The sequence below is a fragment of the Acanthopagrus latus genome, chromosome 5, assembly GCF_904848185.1.
Source record: "Acanthopagrus latus isolate v.2019 chromosome 5, fAcaLat1.1, whole genome shotgun sequence".
Lineage (NCBI taxonomy): Eukaryota > Metazoa > Chordata > Actinopteri > Spariformes > Sparidae > Acanthopagrus > Acanthopagrus latus.
Genome location: NC_051043.1, coordinates 27,000,615 through 27,023,643, shown reverse-complemented (window position 1 = coordinate 27,023,643; position 23,029 = coordinate 27,000,615). Strand labels below are relative to the sequence as shown.

The following is a 23,029-nucleotide window of genomic DNA, read 5'->3' as shown; positions in this document are numbered from 1 at the left end:
TGCACACTGCAGACTTGTAGATTATGAATTTAAGCATGTTTGACACTCAGGATGAATAATCTGCTGCGGAAAAGTGTTTCATGAGACAATTCAGAGCAATAATCCCCCACAAAACGTGTTCATTTCTCAAATTGGTTTAATTTGAAGTCACATTTACCTGTGGTGCACAGAAACATGAAATTATACTGTGTTTTAAGCTCTTATGTACATCACTCACTGCTTCGTGGAAGGTTTTCGTTTTTCAGTTGGCAGCAAAGTTTCTCTAAATCTACTAAAAACAAATCTTTTTCATCAAAATAAGCTCTGATCTTCTCAAAAAGGAACCTTAAATTTTACAAGCTGAATAAAAATCTTCTTTTTTAAAAATTTTCCTTAACCTCATACACCATAAAATATTAACTCGGCAACAATGTTCAGTCCTGCTTTCTTATAAACTCTGAAAACAGAAAGCCGGCTTTCATCAGGCCTGTTAACTTTGTCCTGAGAGTGACCACCGCCCCCAAAATTTGTTTTACAAAACATCCCGGTAGCTTGAGCTTATGGACTCACTTTAAACAAAAAAAAAAACTTTTCAAAGCATAATGTACACACTAACAAAAATACAAAATAAAACGTATTTTTTAAAAAAAAACATCTACTCAAGCATAAATAAGGAGCCCTCTAAGAGAGCTGTGTGTGAGTGTGTTCGGCAGTATTTCTGTGACGTTTTTGTACAGACTGCAAGCGTTATCTGCTGTTAGAATAACATTATGATGATACAGTAACACAGTGGTGGGGGTACAAATGTTGAAAAGAGTCTGAAACATGTTCTCAGTAGCACTGGAGAGTTCAGAGAGGTGAGCTGAACTCTCGCATCCATTTGAACAATGAAGAAACAAAATCCCTGTGCTCATGTATCACATAGTAACATACTAAACTGATTACACCATTATGAGAATAACTTAATTAAAATACTTCAAGCAACCCAAGTATGATTTAAAAAAAAAAAAAAGAAAAGAACAAGTACCGAAATGAAAGCCAAATAACGCGTCGTAAGGTCAGGTGTATTTTTCTTCTTCAGCGATGGCAGGAAATTAAAATTAATCACGAAAGCGTGGCAGAGAAGATGTAAGTATAAATAACTTAAAAAAGGGGAAATACTATAAAAATATTCCTCGTTTCTCTGCGTAGTGACACAGCCACCGTGTTTTAAATATCACCTGGTACAAAGCTGAGTTTGAGTTCAAAGAAAAAAAAGAAAGATGTAAAATCTTAAAGCTTTAAAAAGGTAGTCTTTTGAAAACTTTGGCGCTCTGTTGCTGGAGAAAGATGGACTCTGTGTTTAACCATGCGTGTTCAGAAGAGAACTGAAGTAATGAATACACGACACCACTGCCAACAAAGATAATAAGCAAACCGAACACATACACACAATCCTCAACATGTCCACCAGAGATGTGCAACTCCGTGTCCCAGCCTGTAACATGTGGAGGTGGTCATCAGGTGAAGATGGAGCTGGGGAACGGGTCAGAACCGGTGCTTCACTGAGCACAGGTCAGAGGTCACAGGGCCGACCCATGGACATCTCGTATCTGCGCAGGTGGTTTACCAGAGACTGTACGTAGGTGAAGACGCACTTGGAGTCGGGTTTGTTGCCCATGATCATCATGTCCTCCACCTCCAGCAGAGGCATGCAGTTGGCGTAGGTCCTGAGGAGGAGGCACACAACAGACAGTGTGTGTGAGAACCAGGAGGAGGAAAACACAGAACGGGACAGAACCAGGGACGGAGCGGACTCATATTCAATCATCCATCAGCTGCTTTCTACAGATCATAAAGGGGAACGCCACCAATTTAACACATCAAAGTGTCTTTGGGAGCACAGCTGCATATGTGAAAAAAGTAGCATCATGGAAATTGTTTCTAAACTGTCCATAAAGACGTGGAAAACTATTTTTAAAGCTGCCTTTCAAATGTCTGAGCTGTGCAGAGAGTGACCACATGGTGGCATCATCTCCACATACTGCAAACGCTCTGACTCGTCCTGTTAGAGTATCATCGCTCACATGAGAAATTAAACGTCAACAACACGAAATCTGTTTTGTTATTTAAGCAGCTGTAGACACGGAGCGTTCAGCACTTTGCTGTCGCGGCGTCGTCTTTAAAAGGCTTTACAAGTCGCACTCGATAAAAAGTCAGCGGACAACACGACCGCTCTGTTCTCTGCTTTGTTTCTTAAGTCCTCAGTTTGAAACATTGTGATGCAGCGGTTCCTTTTAAAGTGTTGAGCTGCAGATGGTCCTGGCTCTCTGCCTGGGTCATAGTTTGGCTATGCAGAAATGGACACATGGATACACACACACACACACACACACACACACACACACATACATGCAAACCATGTTTGGTGCTTTGGATCTCAGTAGCTTCAGATTAACATGAAGGATCAAATATCCCAAAATGCAGCCACGAAAGGAGTTTTCCCAACCACCGTGTCTGATATACAGTAAATCCCATCAGCTGCTTAACACATGCAGTTACACACTCTCTCTCTCTCTCTCTCTCTCTCTCTCTCACACACACACACACACACACCCTCCATTCCATTAATTCTGTCAGAACCGAGGTCCCATCGTAGGTTCAACCCCTCCCTCTCTCACCATGGGTTCAGATTTGGGTGGGGTGCGACTCTAGGAGGAGTTTTTGGTTTTAACCAGGCCCTTCGTCACCAGACCCCTGTAGAACTCCTGCAGGTACGTATACACACACTTCCAATCCGGCTCGCGCATCTTCACCATGTCGTCCACATCCAGAAGCTGAGGACAGTCCACTAGTTTCCTGTTTCCCGCAATCGGCAGGGGGGAGGAGAGAGACAGTGGGGAAGGACGAGGAGAGAGGAAGGAAAGGCGAAGGAACAAAGAAGAGGACGAGGACGACCGGGTTGAAGTACAGATAAGAGGAAGAGAGGAGGAACAGGACAGAGACAGTGGACAAAGTGTGGGAAAGAGAGGAAGGAAGGGAGGAAGAAAAACAAAAATAAAAAAAACAGCAGTGAGCAGCCAAATGAAAAAGATCGAAGGTGAAATGACAAAAAGGGGAGAGAAAGGACACAAAAAGAAACAATAACATTACATTCTCTGTGATCACAAACATATCCATGAGTCAACATGCTTCATGAACATCATGATACGTACAGCGTGTGGCAAACACACACACATAAACACACATGAGACAAAACAAAATGTCGAATGAGCGTCGGGTGATGCTCATTCAGCCTTTTTGTTTGTTTGTTGTTGTTTTTTGTTTTTTTTCTGTGCACTGAGACGAGAAAGTTTGGGCTGTTTGAATACGACCACCTCAAGACAGTGGGAAAAACAACAACAAGGATTCTGCAAGAAAAACAACACAATACAACAATATTGGTGACTCTAAAAAAAAACACACTTGTGCAGTGGATGGTGTGTGTGCGAGTGTGTGTGTTGGGATTGGTAGATGCTGCGAGGAGTCGGGAGGTGCCTGGTGGGGGGAGAAGTGAGTGACGGTGCAACACAAAAGCTGGAAAGACAGGGGCTGTGGTTGGGTGACAATCCGGTGTTGAGAGGAGATGATGAATTAAAAACATCAGCATGGACATTATCCTACTGGGAGCATGTGAACACACACACACACACACACACACACAGGTGGGTGGGGAGCTTCACAAGTGTGAACGGTGTGATGCAGGTGGGATGAGAGAGAGAGAGAGAGAGAGAGAGAGAAGGAAACAAGAGAGGAGGGAGATCAGGAGGGATATTATTGGAGCTTGTCCGTTTGTTTTTAACCTGGTGGTAGTTTGGGGAGGGTTTTGCTCGCGGGTCTCTGGTTTAGAGCAGACGGAGGGAGTCGCAGCAGTTAGAGAGTGGAGATTTAGAGGTGGAGTAATGAGAGTAGTGGCAGTTACGGAGGATCGTTCAGCCTGGAGGAGGTGGGATACACCTGGGAGAGACAGGGATAGTTAACACCAGGACATCAGTCGAGCAGCTTCCACGTGTTTGTCGGTCCGTCTCTGCACTTCAGACTCAAGAATAACGCTGGATAAAAGCTGGGGGGTGGGTTTATACAGAGGACTGAGAGAAAGGGAAGGAAAGGTTTGAGCTGAGAGCAGCACAAAAAAAACGTGCGCCGTTGAAGTTGTGACTGGATGGAAGAAAATGTCTGCATCATTAGACTTTGGGAGGAAAGCTCAGCCTGCGGTAGCTTCTTCTGCTGGTTTCCTCTCATTCTTCACTGGCTTGATGAAGAAAAAAAAAAGTCACTGCAGTCGACGTTCTCCAGCAAAGTCACTCTTGCAGTCCAAACTTAACGACAATAAGCACTGCTGTGGTTAGTGGACATGTTACTGGGACAAACTGGGTGTTTTTCGTGTGCGTACTCACTCTGCAGTGCTGAAGGCCACCTCAAAGTTTTGCCTGCGGTTGCTGGGGCTCAGGGAGCCGTAGTCAAACGCTTCGGGGAAGAAATTATGCACCAGGGCACAAAATGCCATGCCGTTACTCCAGCTGGATGAAAAATTCTGAATGTCCACATGCTGATGGGAAAAGACAAACAGAGTCAATACAGAGGCAGTGGTAGATGAATGATGGAAACATTCCCGGAGCAGGAGAATATAATCAGCTACAGCTTCGGCGGCTGAGATTAAAGACGAGCACTAAGCACACAGTGGGTTACCTCATATGAGCGGGTCTTGGCGCGGCACCAGTCGAGCAGCATCTGCTTGATGGAGTTTGCGTTGGGTACACCAAAGCTGGTGGAGCGCTGGACCTTGTTTACCTTGGCGACCGCCTGGTTTCCAGGGCTAAAGGGAAAGTCAAGGTATTTGTTAATATTTACACGCTCTGACCTGTTCGTCTTCTTTCTTTGGTAGTGATACATCTCTGTTTATCCTTACCCGCCTCCCTCCTTCTCCAGCTTCTCTATCATGGCTTTGCGAGCCTGCATGGCGGAGGTCTTCGGCAGAGTCTGAGCCCTCATCAGCTCCTTGCGTCTCTCCGCCTGCCTCCGCTCCACGGCCGCCAGGCCGCCGCCGCCGCCACGAGAAGACGTGTCGTCCTCACGATCGAACACACTGGAGGCGCAGACATGCAGAGCCGAATTAGCCGGGGATTTAACACTTAGTGTCACCGCCGTGTTGATGTTTCTCTACCTACCTGCCGACTTTTTTGCTGGTGTTGGAGGAGGAAGATGACGTGGAAGAGGAGAAGCTGTATGATTTCGACTGCACTGTCCCTCCTGAGATAATAAACAGACACAAAGACATATGAACACCAGCGGTCTTGAGACTGTAATCAGAACCAGAGAGGGAAATGAAGTGATGACTCACTGTCTGTTTTCTGCATATAACTGGCCTCGACGACAGTGCTGCGAGATGATCTGCTCCCGTCGTCTAAACACACAAATAAACACTTTATTAAATGATTTATATATTTGGACATTTCATTTATTTTCCATCCGCTTATACTGTTTGCTGTTCATTATAATTCCGTCTTTCCCTTTTTCCTCCCAGGATGCTTTTTGTGTTTTTGCAGTTGTAAAGTAAGAAGTCCCTGTAAATAAAGACTTGAATGATTAAATTCAGGTTCAAGAAAGGTTTATAGAAGGTTCAGGAATGCAGAAAGTACCAGACTGTGCGAAGCGGTCTGTCTTGGTGACCTGGCTGAGGCTGGAGCCATCCGCCGACTTCTCCACCTTCCTCATCACCACCTCTCCTGATCCGACCCCCGGGCGACCCTTCTGCGCTCGCTCATCTCTCTGCTGCCGGAGCTCCTGCAGACGGGTCTCGCGCTCCTTTTCTCTTTGGTCTGAGGTGGAGAGGAAGAGGAGGAGGAGGAGGAGGAGAAGGAAGAAGAGCAGAGGAGATGGACAAAGTGGAGAGATGATGTCAGTGGAAAAAGAGGAGGAGGAGGAGGACAAACAAACTGCCAGCACCTCATCTGACTGCCACAAAGACGGATTAAAACAGGGCTTCCAAATTTGAGGCGATACATTTCTGCGTTCTTTCCACAGTACCGTAGGATTCCTCTGAACACACAAACACCCGCAGGTGGGAGGCTGACCGCCGGGCCAGAGCTGTCAAGTAATACATACTGCACAAACATCGCAGATCAAAGTGAGCAAACACACTCTGATCATCCCCTGTGGAAGGCCGTGCCAAGTGCAGCAATGTCCAGAATACTGATACCTTAACACGTGCACAGCTTCTATCAAAGTGTGTTCATATATTTAAACATACTGCGCAGCATTAATCTTGGACATCTATTCTTAAACTCACTGTTTCATTCTGTCTAATATTTTTGGCCGTGTCTGCAGACATCAGGTCACTAAGGGTACTCTTGGTCCCTTTGCACGCTCCAAACTTTCACAGATTTTTCAGGGAATCCAATTAAAAAGAGTTAAACTGTCGACTTGATGCAACACGACGCCCGGTGAAACCACGCAGTGAATGCTCGCTGCAAAACAGAATAGACAACATTTGTTCTGGGTGACTGTGAGACACTCGACAGCAGGATTCATGCACATCAACAAAACTGTCAACATGTCCTTTATCATCCCACACAAGGATAAACTGTTGTAGTGTATTCTGTCAGTGACAGGATGGTGCACACAAAAACACAAACGCAGGCAAGTTTCAACTGTTAATGCACACTGCACACCAACCTGTCCTACCTATTTCCTCTTGAGTACATCCCAGCATGACCTCTGAGGGCAGAGTGGACAGAGATAATGTGGAAATGGCAACTTTATTTAAAAATGTGTAAAGAATAGCCTGAGATAATACTGGTAATGAGGACAAAGAAGCACAGCCTGATTTCAAAAGAGTTGTGACACTGGGACGAGTGTGATAACCTGCCAAATCTGCACAGAGACAAAATATTTCTATTGATTTCAAAAGACTGGGAAAGTTGTTCAGTGCTAAAAAAAAACCCCACCTGTTGGAAACATTCAACAGGTTAATATGTAAGAGATAATATGTCTGGGTATGAAAGGAGCGTCCTTGAAAAGCTTTTACAGTGTCCCAACTTTTTTTTGGAAACAGGGTCGTGCATTAAGAATCATCAGGCTTGATTATAATGAGGATGTGTGTTTAAAGACAGGAAGAGCGCAATCACGATGAATATATTAATGGAGCTTAAACGTTTGCGTAGTTGCCGTTACCTCTCTTTTTCTTGCGAAGGTCTCTCATGGCTGCACGGATCATCTTCCTCTCCTCAAAGTCTTTTGACTCATCGAGCTGTGGCAGGAAAGAAAAACACACGAGTGGAAACAATGAGACGTCATTCCTAACAAAAAGGCCAAAGTGGCAACGGCTCTATTTAAGCATGCAGTTCTACCACAGCGTTGTGCACACACACACGCGCAGCACTAGGCTGTACCTTCTCCAAATATACCCTCACATAGCTGCACAGATTTGCTGTGAATACCCGACTGTTCTGAATGACCGAAGCCGATCTGTTTGTTACAACAAAGTGGTGCTACTGACTCTAAATCACCCAGAATTATAACTTGGGTGTGAAGTACCATTTTGTCAAGGAGCTCCTCGTCCTCGATGGCAGCCAGCTGTTCGGCAGTCATTTTTCCGGAGCGCTCGTCGGGTTTGGCCTGAGTGCTGGAGCCGTTGGGGATGGCTGGGAGCTGGACGGACGGTCCGACTGAGAACACCGGCTCAGAGGCCACAACGGGCTCCGTTTCCATCTGCGTGAGACACATAACACAAACAAACACAGCATGAGCAAGAGCATGTGTGTGCAGAACGACACACAGTTACATTAACAACATAAAAAGATGGTAGAGTTTGGAGTTAATGCGCCTGTAGGTGGAAATGTGCATTGCCAGGAAGAATCCTCCAATCTGGAGGCTCAAGTTTAAAGTTTAAGGGTTTAAAGAAACATAACTGAGGCTTCCTGCCATCTGAGATGTAATAAGCACAAGAGGACTGTGGTTAAAACACACTGCAGCCATAATAGGCCTGAGTGTGTGAGGTAGGCTCACTCTAATAATCTCCTTTTGTACCAAGACTGCCCACTAACCATATCTCATCATTTCTTCCATCCCCTCTTCCGTGCAGCCAGGCGGGCGAGGGTGACAGCAAGCACATGAGAGCGAGAGCGACTCTGCCAAGTTACTGTTAACATGGTTCATGGAGTGTGACTGACACACCGAGTGTCTGAATGATACTGAGCTGCTGCGAGCTAAGAGTTTATGTGACAGGTAAGGTACACCAGTATAGCTGGCAGATGGGAACAATGCATTAGCAGATATAAACTCTGAGGGAAAACATCCAAAGCCATCCATTCTGCCGAGTGCACCAAAGAAGGAGCGCAGAGCGAAAAAGCAAGCTGAGGAGGAGGCAGAGCGCCGGGAGCACACTATAGGTCGTTAAGGTAAACCTGGCTAGCTACCAACATAAATCTACAGAAACACCTCTTAAATGTTCATATGGCACTGAGTGCCTGCGGCAGCCTATGGGCTCTAACTGTGGCTTTAATGCTTTTGTTGTAAGTCCTGGTCCAGTTATAGCTCAGACAGCTGCCCGGCCAGGGCTCACCGGGGAGGGACGATGCCCAGCGCGGCCACAGCGCTGTGTGATCAGGGGTGGTCACTGGTTTCTCTGGACACGGGTCAAGCTAGACTGAGAGCCACTTGACCGGCGAGGAATGTTTTGGGACACAACTCACCCAAACAAGGGCTCCGAGTCAGGCAACGAGGGGAATGTGTGTGGGGTGAGAAAATCCTAGATAACCCCCAGTGCTCGGGTCATGTATGATTCAGCTTCAGTCCACTTACTCATCAGAATGAGTCACTGTGGCGTACAAACACTCTTCTGTTTAGTTTCACTCTAGTGGAGGAAGGGCTATCTATTTGAAAACAGTCTCAACCACAAAAATTATATATATAACCAATATTGTACACTGATAAGGTGACCCCTCATTAACTCAATCATCTGTTCTGAGAGCAGCTGACTGGCAGACCCAGCTGTCTCTGCAGGATTAGACAGGAATATGAACTCGGGCAGGTTGAATAACTGAAGATAATGCCGCAAATACTCCATATCCCTCAAAATGTCACCAGTGCACACACAAACAAAGACACACACACAGGGACTGTAATGGGATCTCGAGAGTACATAGAGCACACAAGGCTACAAGCCACGGTTGTCATCCTGACAGTCATGAATCTGTGCATCCATCTGTATAACGGGAATGTGAGAACTTAAATGTTGTTCTTGTGCTGAAGCCAGCACAGTAAAACCTTCTTGAAAGAGTTCATGTTCCTGCCAAAGTGAACATTATGGATGCTTTTATGTAACTTGACGCCAGGGACATGGTGACTGTTAATACGTGGTCACTCTTTCCTCCACCAGGAAGTGTTACGTCTCAACAGGACACTTGCATGCAGACACACACACACACACACACACACACACACACACACACACACACACACACACACACGAGTGCTAGCCAGGACACGATCGGAAACAAATGGTGTTAGAGGACTGGAATACCTCCATGACAGATTGCTGTGAAGTCCTCCACATAAACACAATCTGTCAAAACTGACTGAAAGCCGAGATGGTCAAGCTCGTTTAAAAATGAAGTGAGAACATAAATGTCAGATTAAAACCAATGGGGAGCTTTAGAGGGACGGAACAGCCGGTCAGCGAGTACGTGAGCAGAACACAGTGTCGCTGGCATGTCACGTAAAGCTCATGGCCAGCTGATCCACAGGTAGAGTCAACATCGGGACAAAAGACATTCCCATTCTTCAAGCAGCTTATGTACAATAATAGGGGGTCACGATCTGAACCGTTAACAGAGAGCAGTACCGTGCTGTCGTCACAAATGTTTGCCATCAACGAGGGAGCGGAGAGGGAGCGGCGGCTTGCAAAGGTGGGCGGATGAGGGACAGGTGAAGGCTCCGATTTCTGAGGTGTGCTCGTCTCGGTGGATACAGAGTCTGAGTCCTGGCTGCATGATATCACTTCCTGGGGTGCACTTGATAGAGGACAAGCTGGAGCATCATCCTGGGGTGCACTGGATGGAGAATCTGAAGGAGTGCAGGATGATGGATCATGTGGTGCTTCAGGTGCAGCGTCCTGGCGTTGGCAGTCTGGAGGATCGCTGCACGAAGCTGGAGGTTCACTAGATGAAGCTTTGGTTTCACACGGGAGTGAAGGTGAGCTTTCCTCACTGGGGAGCTCGTGTAGTAACGGTTCAGGTAGCCCCATTACCTGACACAGCAGCTCCACTTGCCTCACCAGCTTCTCTTGCTGAATCCTCAGCCTCGCATTCTCCTCCTGCATCCTGGCGAGGGCCTCGGCCAGAGGAGCCACCCGAGCTGCTGCCTCCTCCAGCCGGGCATCCACTCGCTTCCCAAAGGCCTGCAGGTCACTATGCATCTCTCCGACCGCACACCGTAACGTCAGTTCAAATTTGCTCTTGCAAAACTGCCCGTCTTCATCCTCTACATCCTCCTCCTGAGCAAGCAGGTCGCCAATCACCTCCTCCAGACCAGACTCGGCGCAAGCACTATCTGGGCTGCCCAAAGCCTCCGGAGCCTCTGAGGCTGGCAGGAAGTCCAAGTTCACTCCAGGCATGGTCAGACCAGTCCCACTCAATGTTACACTGGCCAAAGTCCTTTTAGATTAAGTCCACTTTTATATCCCAAAAACTTGGCGAGTAGGATCGGACAAATCAGCTGGTTGTGGCCTTCTGAGTCCGTCTCTCTGCAGTGACTTTCCAAAACAATGTGTGTTCTTTATACCCCCAGCACAGAGCCGAGCCTCACCGGCCAACACCCTGACAGCCAATGAGCATGCGAGGAATCCCGTTTCCCGGGCAGCAGTAGCCCCACCCACTTATTTCCAGGTGCCGTGGACGTGTCTATTTATCTCCAGCCAAGCCATTATTCCTCTGAGTCAGTCAGTCCCGGGGCACTGGTGGAGGCCAGAGGGGGAATCGTAGGGGCAACAATTCAGAAAACTCACCCCTCCCTCTCTCAACTCTCCTTTTATTTAGAGCCCTTGTCCTTCACACCTCGACTGGCAGGCAGCGAGGGTTTAGAGGTGGCTCTAGGCCTGGACCGAGTAGAGTTGTACATTAGCGCTCTCTCCCCCTTCAAACTGCTTTCTGACCAAATGCAGCCGAGTCATGACTAATCAGGTCAGTTGAGTTGTGTGGCTGTGATTCAAGGCAGACCTCCAGAGGGAAGATCAGTCCATGAAGGACAAAGTGTAGGGGGCCATGACAGGGCGCAGTTCTCCACGGTTTTGGGCACAAGGATGTTGGGAAGGACATCGTGGCCCTCCCAAGATTTGGTTTTAGGCTTACTGGCAAAGCAGCAGGGTCCCAGCTGTGGCTCGTTTGGATGCTTCAAGTGCTTTTGTGTTAAATTAAGAGCTCCCCAAGAGTGCTGACAGAAGTCTGCGGCGAGGACGTCGCTCGTAGATGCTCAAGTAAATGCCAACTAAAGATTTATTGACATATTGCAGAGAAATCTTGTTGTACTTTGTGCATTTCTAAATGCAGTCAGAATATAAAGCATGAGGCCGCACATGACGAAATGTGACAAACCTGAGATTCTTGATAATTGTCAGTGGATCACAAACATGAAACTGATCTTAAGCAGAAGACTTCACCGTACTTATCTGAACTTTAAACATATAATCAATATGTGTATCTCTCAAAACAAAGAAACACATAACTCATCTAAAGATCATAATAATTTGGCATAGCAAAGGGCAACAGTGGCCTCTCCAGGGATTTATAGGTAAGCAAAACAGTTCCCAGGAAGAATCTGGCCTCCGGGGAGAGCGGAGGGAAATGTGACAGGCAGCAGGGAAAGTGGGTCAAAACCCGTGAAGGACATGGCCCTCGACTTATCATGCATCAAAGCACTGAAGCACTTTAGCCAGGGTAAAGCATGAAAGACAAGCAGCAAGACAAATAAAAAGACCAGGAAATTAAAAAAAGGCAACAATTTTCTAATGTAGTAGTTGGATTTAATTATATGTGACGGCGTCTGCGGCTGTTGCAAACCCTCCGCTGCTATTTACAAGAGTTTCCAAAAAACTGTGGCGTCCAACTGAGCTCCGAAATAAAAAAAAGCAACGCAGCGATTTCAGTCTGAGGAAGAACCAACATAGCAAAGAGGGAAAACACGTCTCTCTCTAAGCCTGCAATAAAACAACAGGAATAAAATAAAAAAAAAACATATTGGCTTCAGTCTGTGACACATGTGAGCTGGTTGGATAACCAGAATGTGTCATGGATCAGCAGTGTGTTAACAACGGGGTGCTTTCTCCTCTCTGTGTGACGGTGACACCATCTCGCTGACTGCGGGGCCTTGCGTGTCCACATTCATGCAGCGGCGCTTTAACAACGTGACCCAGTGGTAATCGCTACGACAAGAGGAACTGTCTGACTGTCCTGTCATCGCCCCGGTAATAAAACAAAGGCATTATTTGCGTTTGTTTGTTCAAGGCCGAGCGCGATGATCGGCACGAACGGACTGCCGAGACGAGCGAGAGCAGCTGTGATCAGTCGGAGCAGGAGGCATCAATAATCAGCTGCTGGGCTCACCTGTCTGAAATAAAACTCTGAAGTACTGCAAGCTTCTTGACCTTACCATTAACTTAATCCTCGTCTTGCCTTTATACTAAATAAAAAGAAGCAGCTTCGTCTCTTTCACTCACATTAGTCCTTTACTGTTTAAAAGTCTTTCCATTGTTTACTTCAGCCACAACGCTCATTCTTAAAATGGGCTGTAATTTATACTTCAATCCACCGCAAGAGCTGATGCTATCAGCACCAACATGTTTTATTGGAATTTAAAAAAAAAAATACCACTAAGGAAATAATGGAGGTTGTGCGTGTTGGAGTTAGACCGCCGAGGAGAAGCCCGGACCACCCAAACAGATCAGAGTCCCAGGCAGGAACCACTGTGGTCAATAAACAACAATCAGCAACACCAAACAGGAAGAGCTTATTAAAACTCATCTGACACTGCATATTGTCTCGATATCCACACACTTCTTCTCGCTAAACAAAACACAAGGCCACGTTAATATGAAGCCTCCGCTGACACGTCTTCTCCGCTCACACGGACTTAATCTTTGACTAAACCAGGCAGAGTCAGAGAACAGGTGGTCTCCGGATCAGTCTGAAGGTAACCGGGCTGCGTCCCCCCTGGTTGATGCTAATCAACTGTGTCTGCTGCTGGTATAACAATCTCATTAGCAGAGTCAGTCCGGTCCTGTTTAGCAGTTCAGCTCTAATGTGAGTAGAAGTGCAAATGCACCAAAGACGCATAGAGGAAGCACTGAGATCAGATCACTGAGAGTGTGTTCAGTGTGTATGCAAATGTGTCCTGGACAACACTGAAGGGCCACCAGCTCCACTGATGTCTGTCTGGTTTCACTGTAATGCAAATTAAGTGTTTGGAGTCTCTTATCTGCAGAGATAAGCAACAGATGTCTGTGAACACTGACAGTATCCACAGACTCCCATCTAATAAATGAGTAAATTTGAGGGCTGTTGCGTTTCTTTCCTTGTAAAGTCAGTTTGATGCAGCAGAGCTTCGGTGTCGGTTCCTCTTGTCTGCCAATGCACCGTTTCAACTGATTTCACCAAATACACTAAAGTTATGAAGGAGGGAACATTTTATCAAACATAAACATGTCTGATTTGAGAAATACAGTAAACAGTAACTAATATGCTGCCTATAGAAAAGTCTTCAGTCTCTCTTTCAACATTATGCCTTCTAACGCCACGTTTAAATGCCAGGCGTAAACAAGACCTCGCGCTCAGTGTTCACATTGGTCAAATTTGAGCAAACCCAGCAGACGCAGGTGAAATATCAGCCCGTCAGCGTGCGACAGCCACCGCAGCCCGGTGGTGCGAGCATGCCGTAACGTCTGGAGCGATGCATTTTGCAGCCAGTGTTAAGGCCGGTGGCTTTACACTGGTCCTGAACCAGTACAAACCACAGACTAAGTAGGATAGTTTAAGGTTTAACTAATGAAACAAAGTAGTCCAATCTGTTCTGCTGGAAACATTAAGAGATCCTGAAGGTAAATTAACCATTTTACATGGAAAAAAAAACCCAGCTGATTTTGTGATGCAGACTCTTCAGTTGTACATATTTAGTAATATCAACAGCACTCACACACAGACGTTACCTGCATGTTGTTGCAGTAGCACTCCGCTCAGACAGGTATAAACCTCATCTGCAGGTTCTGTCCTCGTCCTGAAAAATCCCCCTTTTTCCATACGCAAGAGTCTGCTGCGGTATCTTAGTTCGTTCGTGCCCCTGTGTTTGTGTGTCTCAACAAGGGCCTAACTGATGGAGACAGTCTCATTCCAACACCTTAAATCTACCCTGCAGCCTTGTGGAGCCGCCTCCCAGCTCTCATTAACAAGCTCCCTGGTTCCACGACCAGATTACCTCTGCGCCCGACACAAGGGGCTGGAATAAAGAGTCATTAAAAAGTGCACCGGACACTGCTTCTTCTCTCTTCACCCTCTCAATCCCCCACTTTCCATTCATGAGGACACTTCCTTTCATGGTGGAGAAAGGAGGATAAGGAATGAAGCAAATGGGAGTTTAGCAGCTCCTCCTAACCCCAGAGGTCACTCGTTTGTACTCCCTGCTCATTCTGACAGCAGTCACTTGTCCGCTGTCACTAAACAGCTCTGACCACGTTCAGCTGCACAAATTTGGAGAGAGAGAGAGGGAGAGCGCTGCATCTTTGGGCTGCAGCCCGCTCAGAAAAGATGCGATGAAGAGCTTGTGTCAACATGTGTTTTAAAGCAGCTGGATGAAGACAGACAGGTGTGATTTAGGAAACATTTCCTTGATGAATCGCAGTGGGCACGGCCCGAAGGGAGAAAACAAGGAATGCCCCGAGCGCCTCCCTCTCCCTCACTCTCCTTTACATACCCTACAAGGACAGATGTGACTGGCTACCCACTCCGTGTTTGATAAACACTGTTCTTCCCTCCTCTCCCTCCTTTTCTCACACTCTGTCTGTCTTTCACCGTCCCGGCTCACTTGCTTTTCAGGCCCTTATAGGTGATTGTGGTGATAGGAATGCAGGAAAAACAGAGTGGAATTCAATTAAGTGAGCTGGGACTGAAGCAGTGCATGACAACAAAATGTTAATCTTTGATTGGAAGGGAATGGGAAAGGAAACACTGGACAGGGTTTGTCGGGATTCTGTGGCACCTCAGTGTTGTGATAATTTCCCAGAAATGAATCTGTAAAGACAGACTGTACCTTGATGGAAGATCCGGAGGAGAGGCTGGATGAGGAGACCTTGAACGGTGTCGCTCTGAGGCCAAGGGTCAGCTCTGAAAAACACATAGCACGGACAGAAATGAACATGTTTTTTTTCAGTATAAAACATTTACATTCACAAATCCACAGTTATGGCTTGAACAAGAGCCCCCACGTGCATGTATACAGTTGAGACCTGTGCACGTTCCTGCACAGTGTTGGCGGTGGCCATCAGTCAGTTGCATAAGCTGCCATGGTGTCATAAACAACACAGACTCATGTCTAATAAGACAAGTGAGAACACGTACGTGACGGCACCTTTAACATAAACAGTCCTCTACATTCTCCTGAAAGCGTGAGCACACGCACGCATAAAACAATCTATATCATAAACTACAGGACTGATGCACTCCAGCGCAGCATCGTGTACATTGAAGATTCTTGGGTGCTTTTAAGAGAAATCTGAGACACGATCTCCGTCTGCCTTCAGTCAGCAGGAGACGGGCAGGTTCCCAAAAAAGGAGCCCAAAGTCATTAAGGCAAATTGAGCTGAAAAGAAACCTTATGACCCTCGTGAAGGAGCCCAGTGGGGCTGCCAGTGTCCGCTGAGGGATGGGGGGAGCTCGTTGTAAGAGGTGAGGAGGCTGTAATTGCATAGGTTCGGCTTGAGTCTTAAATAAACTGTTTGGGTTGGAGGTCCCGGTTGCTGCGAAGAGCTGAAACTTAAGACATCTTGTTTGGACAGACCGTAAGAGCAGCTGTAGCAGCTTAGCTTCTGCAACGAGGAGAGAGTCCTGCTATTTATGTTTTTGTTTCAAGCAATCAATGAATCTCCGCCGGTGCTGTTTGCACTACGAGTATGTACAGTACATTACAAGGAACAGTATGTTTCTAGGAGACAAGCCCACTGCTAATCGTGCCTATTAATGATCCGACAGTATGAGAAACTTGCACTTTTGTTAGCGTGTCTCTCTACAGAGTGTAGCAGATTAAATAATTCACTGAAAATCAGATACTGCTGGTTTGATACAGCTGATTAATCCATCTCCTATGTTTTTATCAACGTGGCTCACTGATGGCCTCGAGCTCAGGGTGTTGACCAAGAACTGCATCATCCCTGGTTCACGTCCAGCCCGCGGGCCTCCGTTACGTCCTTTTCCCATCGCTCTTCCCTCATTTCCTGTCCTCTTTCTACTTGTCCTCCACCTCATCGTCTTCACGTGTCCACTAAGTGCTGTTGAGATATATGTATTCCTCACTTGTTGTGTCCTTCCACTGAAAAGTATTACACGCGTTGAACACATCTTCCTCCACATTCTCGCCATCTAGAACATCTTCTTTATTTCAATGCATGTCCAAATGACTGATAAAAGTCAGCGTGTGTTGTTCAAGTTCACCGAGAGTATCAACAGCGCATCACAAACAAAACGCTGCACTGTGTGGACTTCACTGTGACACTGTAACTATTCACTCCGGCCTGACACGGCCACTTGTTCTTTCCTTTGTCTCAATATACTCGCTGCTACTTGTGACCTCACCCCCCTCTGCACTCCAGCAACCTGCCCACTCTATAACAAACGCCCCTCAGTACAACCGTGCTGCTACATATTCAGCTCCAACATCCATCCCCACTCATCCATGTGCTTTTCCTTGTTTAGCTTCACAAAAACCATTGTCACCATCCCACTTGTGACTGAATCCTCGGTGCCGTCGCCTCCCACAGCGACTTGGACTCCGTCATGTTGATAATTAGCAAAGGAAAGTACAATCTAGCTGCTAAATTAAGATTCATACAGATTGAAACATGGTAGGTTGCAGCTTTGCATACTGTAAAAACTCCACAGAGAGATATAAAGGATGGAGGTGGATAACCAGACAAAATAACAAGTGTTCCTGAACTAATTCTTAGCAAGTCAGAGCTAGTTAGAGCTAAAGTCTGAGAGTTGCAGCTTTAAGATTGATGCTCCTACCTGCTCTCTGCCCCAGAGCGCTGGTGTTGATGCGCGGGGCCATGTTGGTGATGGGTACGATGTTTCCCCTCTGAGAGGACGTGGATGAGGTGGCGGCGCGCCCGTCCTTGATCTCGATGGTGAGGAAAGTCTTCATGTCCGGGTCTTCCTCTCCCTGGGTGACCTGCTGTCCAGCTGCTCTCCCTGGGGTCCCGTCTTCCTTTGAGTTACTGGAGGCGTGCACATCTTTTTCAGCTGGATGCCTCGTCCCACCCACGGAGTTTTGCCATTGGCCGGCAGAAGACAGAGGTTTGCTGGCCACGCCTCTCGCTTGAGATATGGCGTGACTCTGGGATGCGGCAGAGGTGTGAGACGTGGAGGAGTCTCCATGGGGCCTCGCTGGCTTGTCTCCAGATGTGCTGAGGGATGCTGCTGTGTGTGTAAACAGCTCGGTAGCTCTGGAGTGATTTGTCTGGCCGCCGCCGCTGCTGCTGCCAGAGGTGGTCCCGTTCCTCAGAGGAGCTTTCTTTACAGCTGGGACATTTTGGGGCTCTGCGAACTTGCGCATCCGATCACGCACAGAGTTGGTGCGGTTGAACTGTTCCAAGACGACATCTTTCTTCTCAGGTGCTGTAAATACATGAAACAGGAGAGGGGGGGGAGTTGAAATCACAGAAACTCAAACTCAACACAGCAGAGACACAGAGCCTTGATCCGTTCCATTATTCAGGCTGAATTTAGCACTCTATAGTCTCTCGCTCTCATCTTCTCCTCCTCCACATCAAAAGCTCTCGACAAATCCCACTCCTCTTTTCCACTTCTCTCTACGGTTTGTTCCAGCCTCTTTATTTTTGCTTGACTTAACCTCCCCCCGTTTCTTTCGCTTCCTATTCTGTGGACTTTTCAGGACATGTTTCTTCTTCCACACATGGATTTTTTTTTTTTCCCCCCCCTCTCTCCCTGATCCTTAATACTGTCAGATAATGTGTACAAAGCCCATGAGATTTGGCTCAGGCTCTCCGACGGAAAAGAACACTAGTGATTATAGGAGAAGATATTCACTGAGGTCATCCTGACAAAAGGGAAAAAAAAAAGGATGTGATGCTTGGGAGGAAAACCACAGTTTACAGTACAGTGGACACAGAGAAGAGCACGGTCACAAATGGCGAGTATTAAAACATGTCTTCTCTCCTGTGAGTGGCTCTATATGGTCACAGTCCATACACAGGAGGCTTACAGGATCTAACACAGCTGGTGTGAGATTATCACACACCTCCACTGATGACGAAGACAAATGTAACGAGCAGCTCGTCAATTAAACCATGAATCTCTGGATGTAGAGCTGTAGACGTTTCATTATAGGTTAATCTGCTGTTTTTGGGGTCGATAATAATATCAGGGAGTAAAAATTCTGATCAATTTATCAGCTGATATTCAGACATTTTTTGCAGTGATCCCTAAAATGTGGTTATCAAACACCAAATTTAACTAAATATCTATAAATCACCCCAAGCAACATTTTCTGCACTATTCTTTGAAACCAAAATGTTTTCATACACATTGATACAGATATATCTGAGATGGGCAATTCAGCCAATCAATATATCGGTCAGGCTTTATCATTTAGTCTATAGAATCTTAAAAACAACTTGAAAAATCACTGTTTTCCAGACTTAGGCAATTTTAAGTTTGTAATATTGAATAAACAAAGATTTAAAAGAGAGACGCTGCAAATTCTCTTCATTTAGAAGCTGAAAATGACAGATGTTTGTTTTTTGTCTCTTACCAGAATCCTTTGCTTTGCCATGAGTGAGGGGCAGATCGTTGTTATTGGTTATCTAAGCAAGAAACAAAGAAACACAACAGGAAACGTGACAATCAGAAAAATAATAATCAGTCAACGGATGATCCGTGTTCAACATGGCAGCAGTGACACACACACACACACACAGTCCTACATAATCCTAAACACAGAATCAACCGGTGGTGTTTTCATTATGTAACATTTGTGTTTGGAGTGCAGCACTGGGCCTCTGTTCTTTTTTTGGCAGCGGGGCCATGATGGGCCCCAGAGTGTTTACATTACTCTCAGGAGACTGAGCATGAGCGTATATTGCAGGGAACAATAAAAGAAGTCCGGGGCCAGCCTTGGGTAAACACATTTAGAGGAGCGACGCGATGGCGTCATGGTGACCCGAGCCCCCAACATGGTAAACGCTGCTTAACGGTTAAAAGTCAGCGCCGGAGCAGCAGCAGCAGCTCTGTGTGTTCTCTGTGCTGCAGAGTGAGGAGAGACAGAACCTCTGGCCCGTAACGCTGCCTATCCCTCTCTGACAGCAGGTGAGGCTGACACGTCGCTGAGGTGAAGCAGAGACAGTCAGGTGCACAGTTTGTTTGTGTAGCCAAGTAACCAGAAGTTAAACAGCACCTAATATGAGCTCAGCGTGACGTGTTTATGGATGCCGATGGGACCTGGGTGTCACTGAGGAATGGAGGATCGGGGGTTTCTTGTCAGAGACAATAATAATGAAATGGAAAGAAAGAAATGGAGCGTGCGGTCTGGTGGTGCACACGAGCTGTGCAGCTCAACACCCCACTCTAGTGGTGTAGTTATGATGAACACTGTGTTGCTGCTTGTCAGTGGCTTTGATAAGATATTCTCTCTGTGGCGTTTTCACAGTGGCGGTGGATAAATCGGTCTCCAGGATTTAGGAAGTCCAACTGAAATCCCACTGATTCATCTATTTTGGTGGTCAATATAATGTAAATCCTTATAGTTTTATGATTTATTATCGGAACAGTCTGATAAAATTTCAGCTGACTGGAGATGTGTGTCCCCTGTGTTGTTTGATTGGCAGCAGTGCCTTCATTGCGACAAAGCTGCATTTTCTCCACTCTGTTATTCTAAGTATTGAATTGAACACAAGAAGCATCCGTCTGATGAGGACTGTGTACTCTACCTTTTGTTTCTGGCAGTCGATTTTTCCCTTGGCGCTGCCGTTGAGCAGGCCATTCGCAGGCTCCTTCCGAGACAGAACGGCACCGTCAGGCTCGTCCTGGTCAACGATTTGGTCCTGGTCGGCTCGGCCTTCGCTCCTGCCCTCGGTTTCTGAATCTGTGCTGTACGTTGAACCACTCATGGCGACCTCCGCCTCCTCCGCTGGACCTCTCTCCTCAGAGGACATGCTCACACTCCGGTCAGATGTCCCCGAGTCCGTCCGTTTCCTTGACAGAAGGCCGACGCTGTCTGACGACCCAGAGCCAAAACGGGGTCTTCCACCAGAGTCTGAGACATCTGAGCCCAGTCTCTGTCTGACGTAGGACTGGGAGCTGACGCTCCGCTCTGATGCCCCAGAGTCTAGCCGACCACGCTGGGACGGACTCTGGCTCCTGTCTGAGGCTCCAGAGTCCAGCCGGGCTCTGAAGGCTGAGCCCAGGCTCTTCTCTGAGGCCACAGAATCCAGATTGGACCTGGTGACGCTGCGGTCTGAGGCTGAGGAGTCGGACCTTTGACGATGAGACAGCACCAGTTCAGGCTCTGTGGTCACAGCCTCTCTCTGGGGCTGGATCAGCGCCGGTCCAGAGCCGTCATCCTTCACCAGGTGATCCAGAACCAACACCATGCCTGAGTTGGAGCCTGAAACAGAAAACGAGAATGAAAAGTGAGCAATAAAAAGCTTTTCTGATCGACTTTCATGCAATTCGTCCTCTCACATCATGAAACTAAAGCAAAGATGTTATTATTGTGTGAGTGAAGGAAGCAGTAGGTGGTGAAGTTTGAGATTTAGCTGATGGAAATGAAATACTTCTGCGGCTCCGGGGCCCCGTGAAAGGCCGGGCCAGAAAGTATCGCTCGGGATCACAAAGGAGGCACGTGGAGACTTGAGGGGATGTAGGCATTTCCTCCAGACTGGCCTCAGTTCCTGAGCGAGATCTGTGTGAGATTGTGATGGTGGATGTGCGTAAAAGAGAAGGAGTGGTCAAAGCTAAAGAGAGGGAGCATGTGGCGCAACTATAGGCGGTATGCAAGTAGGAGAAGTCAGGGAGGAAGCGGGGGTGAAATGGAGACTAGGACAAGTACTTCCCCTCCCCTCTGTCCTTCACTGCCCCCTCTCTCCTCAGGAAACCACACTCCAAACAACGCAGCGGCGCCCACATCCTCCCCCCGTGATGGTCCCTACCTCCAGCACCCCGCGGCGCTTCAAGTGATGGAATATCTGAGGTTGCGTACGCACCGCAGATAACGAAAACAGAGAAAACCGAGAGCGTATCAGATCCCGTGTACACACACCAAGGCACGAAAACCCTTCTGTGTGACCCGTGTTTGCACCAACTCTGCAACCGAACGGGGTTCACCGAGTATGCGTGCCTGCCATTTACAAACCAAATCAAAGAGAGGCTCCGGTCTGCACGGCATCCGCAGCGATCTCTCTCTTAACCTTCGGGACGAGACGGGATCAATTGTGACAGCTTTTATTGCGTAACACCTCCCGAGAAAAAAAAAAAGACACTCGCTAAACTGCTTACAATCGATTTATTTATGGCAGCAAGTTGTTGATTAAACAGACCAGATGATTATGTAACATGGTCCACTAGACAGCAGTGTCCATATCTAATGATGCACTCAACCCAAACTCAATTACTGCTCCACTGTGGCTTAAGTGAGAACCTCACGTTATTGTTCATGGGGTTGTTTTTTTTTTTTTGCCATTGGGATGCTGTGATGTCCATTGTGTAGTGATTTCTGGGAAAATCCCCACTGCTCCTGGGTAATGAGAGGCTTGCCATTTTTTTTCTCTGAAATGGCTACAAAAGCAGCTCTTGCACTCTGCTGCCAGCAGTCAATATAAAGAGCACAAACAAAAAAAAAAAAAGGCTAAGCGAGGGTTGTCTTTGTGCTTCTTCCTCACTGACGCAGTGACCCGAGGAGAACTCATGTTTGTCCTTGCTGTGAACGGGTTTACAGACTCCGCCTCGCCTGCTGATGAACGGGCGTTCGCGTGGGTTTATCACACCTTGGTGCCACAATTTTTTATTTTTTTTTCCAAACCTCGCCAGAGTACTTTTATTGTGTATTCAGCTACGGCTGACATCAGGTATTAAAGCAGCTGTGGACTGTGTACATACGAGTGTTGACATGGGGACGGAACAACACTAGTAATGTGAAAGCTGATGGGAGGTTGAGCGGGGATGGTACAAAACCTAAATGTAACACCCATCATAATAACCGTATAATACTGTTTTATTATCTAGTCAAGGAGGGACTAGATAATGTAAACTCTCCTATGTCTGAGCAGTAACTATCACGGTGTGTCAGCTGCAGACTAAGGTCGGACCTTCACAGGACTTCTGCGTGAAACTGGCATTCGTTTAAAAACTTCAAGTCGAGTAACTTCCTCTCCTTTGTGACCTCGAGGCTCTGCAAGCATTCAATTTCCTAAATCACAGCCTTCATAGCTATAGTTTCAACTGTACATCTGGACACATGGTCATTGAGGTGAAGCATGTAAATATAAGCTAGCCCATCTGAGAGGTAGAGGTATGCGTCTGTGCTACATTCAAAGACCAGAGAGAAACCTGCCACTGATCGTCGAAGTAAAGCTCTTATTTTCTGCCACTTCCACTCTGCTGAACAGAACCAGCGGTCCACACTGGCCACACCGTCCTTTCCTGACCACAATCGTCTGAGTCTTTGTTGATTGGTTTAAAAACGCGCCTTCCTTCTTTGCTTTTCTATGGTGGTCTCTTTTGGTTGGCCCGAGCTTCACCCTGGTTTAAATTGTAAGGCA

General features: G+C 46.9%; 1 protein-coding gene across 6 annotated transcripts in view; it reads right to left on the bottom strand.

Moving 5' to 3' along the window:
• Nucleotides 1-118: 118 nt before the first annotated feature.
• The window catches only part of smtnb (smoothelin b), a 47,235-nt gene continuing 24,324 nt past the window's right edge, over nucleotides 119-23,029 (bottom strand). For 3 of the 6 annotated variants that reach the window (XM_037097690.1, XM_037097692.1, XM_037097695.1), the window contains 14 exons: nucleotides 20,201-20,877; nucleotides 19,027-19,078; nucleotides 17,262-17,870; nucleotides 15,292-15,365; nucleotides 7,534-7,707; nucleotides 7,171-7,246; nucleotides 6,682-6,714; nucleotides 5,637-5,816; nucleotides 5,339-5,401; nucleotides 5,166-5,247; nucleotides 4,907-5,083; nucleotides 4,687-4,813; nucleotides 4,395-4,546; nucleotides 119-1,688 (listed from right to left, as the gene is read on the bottom strand). In XM_037097690.1, coding sequence (XP_036953585.1) covers nucleotides 1,535-1,688; nucleotides 4,395-4,546; nucleotides 4,687-4,813; nucleotides 4,907-5,083; nucleotides 5,166-5,247; nucleotides 5,339-5,401; nucleotides 5,637-5,816; nucleotides 6,682-6,714; nucleotides 7,171-7,246; nucleotides 7,534-7,707; nucleotides 15,292-15,365; nucleotides 17,262-17,870; nucleotides 19,027-19,078; nucleotides 20,201-20,877 — 2,630 coding nt within the window. In that variant the 3' untranslated portion in view covers nucleotides 119-1,534. Of the gene's footprint in view, nucleotides 1,689-2,639; nucleotides 2,818-4,394; nucleotides 4,547-4,686; nucleotides 4,814-4,906; nucleotides 5,084-5,165; nucleotides 5,248-5,338; nucleotides 5,402-5,636; nucleotides 5,817-6,681; nucleotides 6,715-7,170; nucleotides 7,247-7,533; nucleotides 7,708-15,291; nucleotides 15,366-17,261; nucleotides 17,871-19,026; nucleotides 19,079-20,200; nucleotides 20,878-23,029 lie in introns of all 6 variants that reach the window. The other 3 variants (XM_037097691.1, XM_037097694.1, XM_037097693.1) reach the window with 3 other exon arrangements.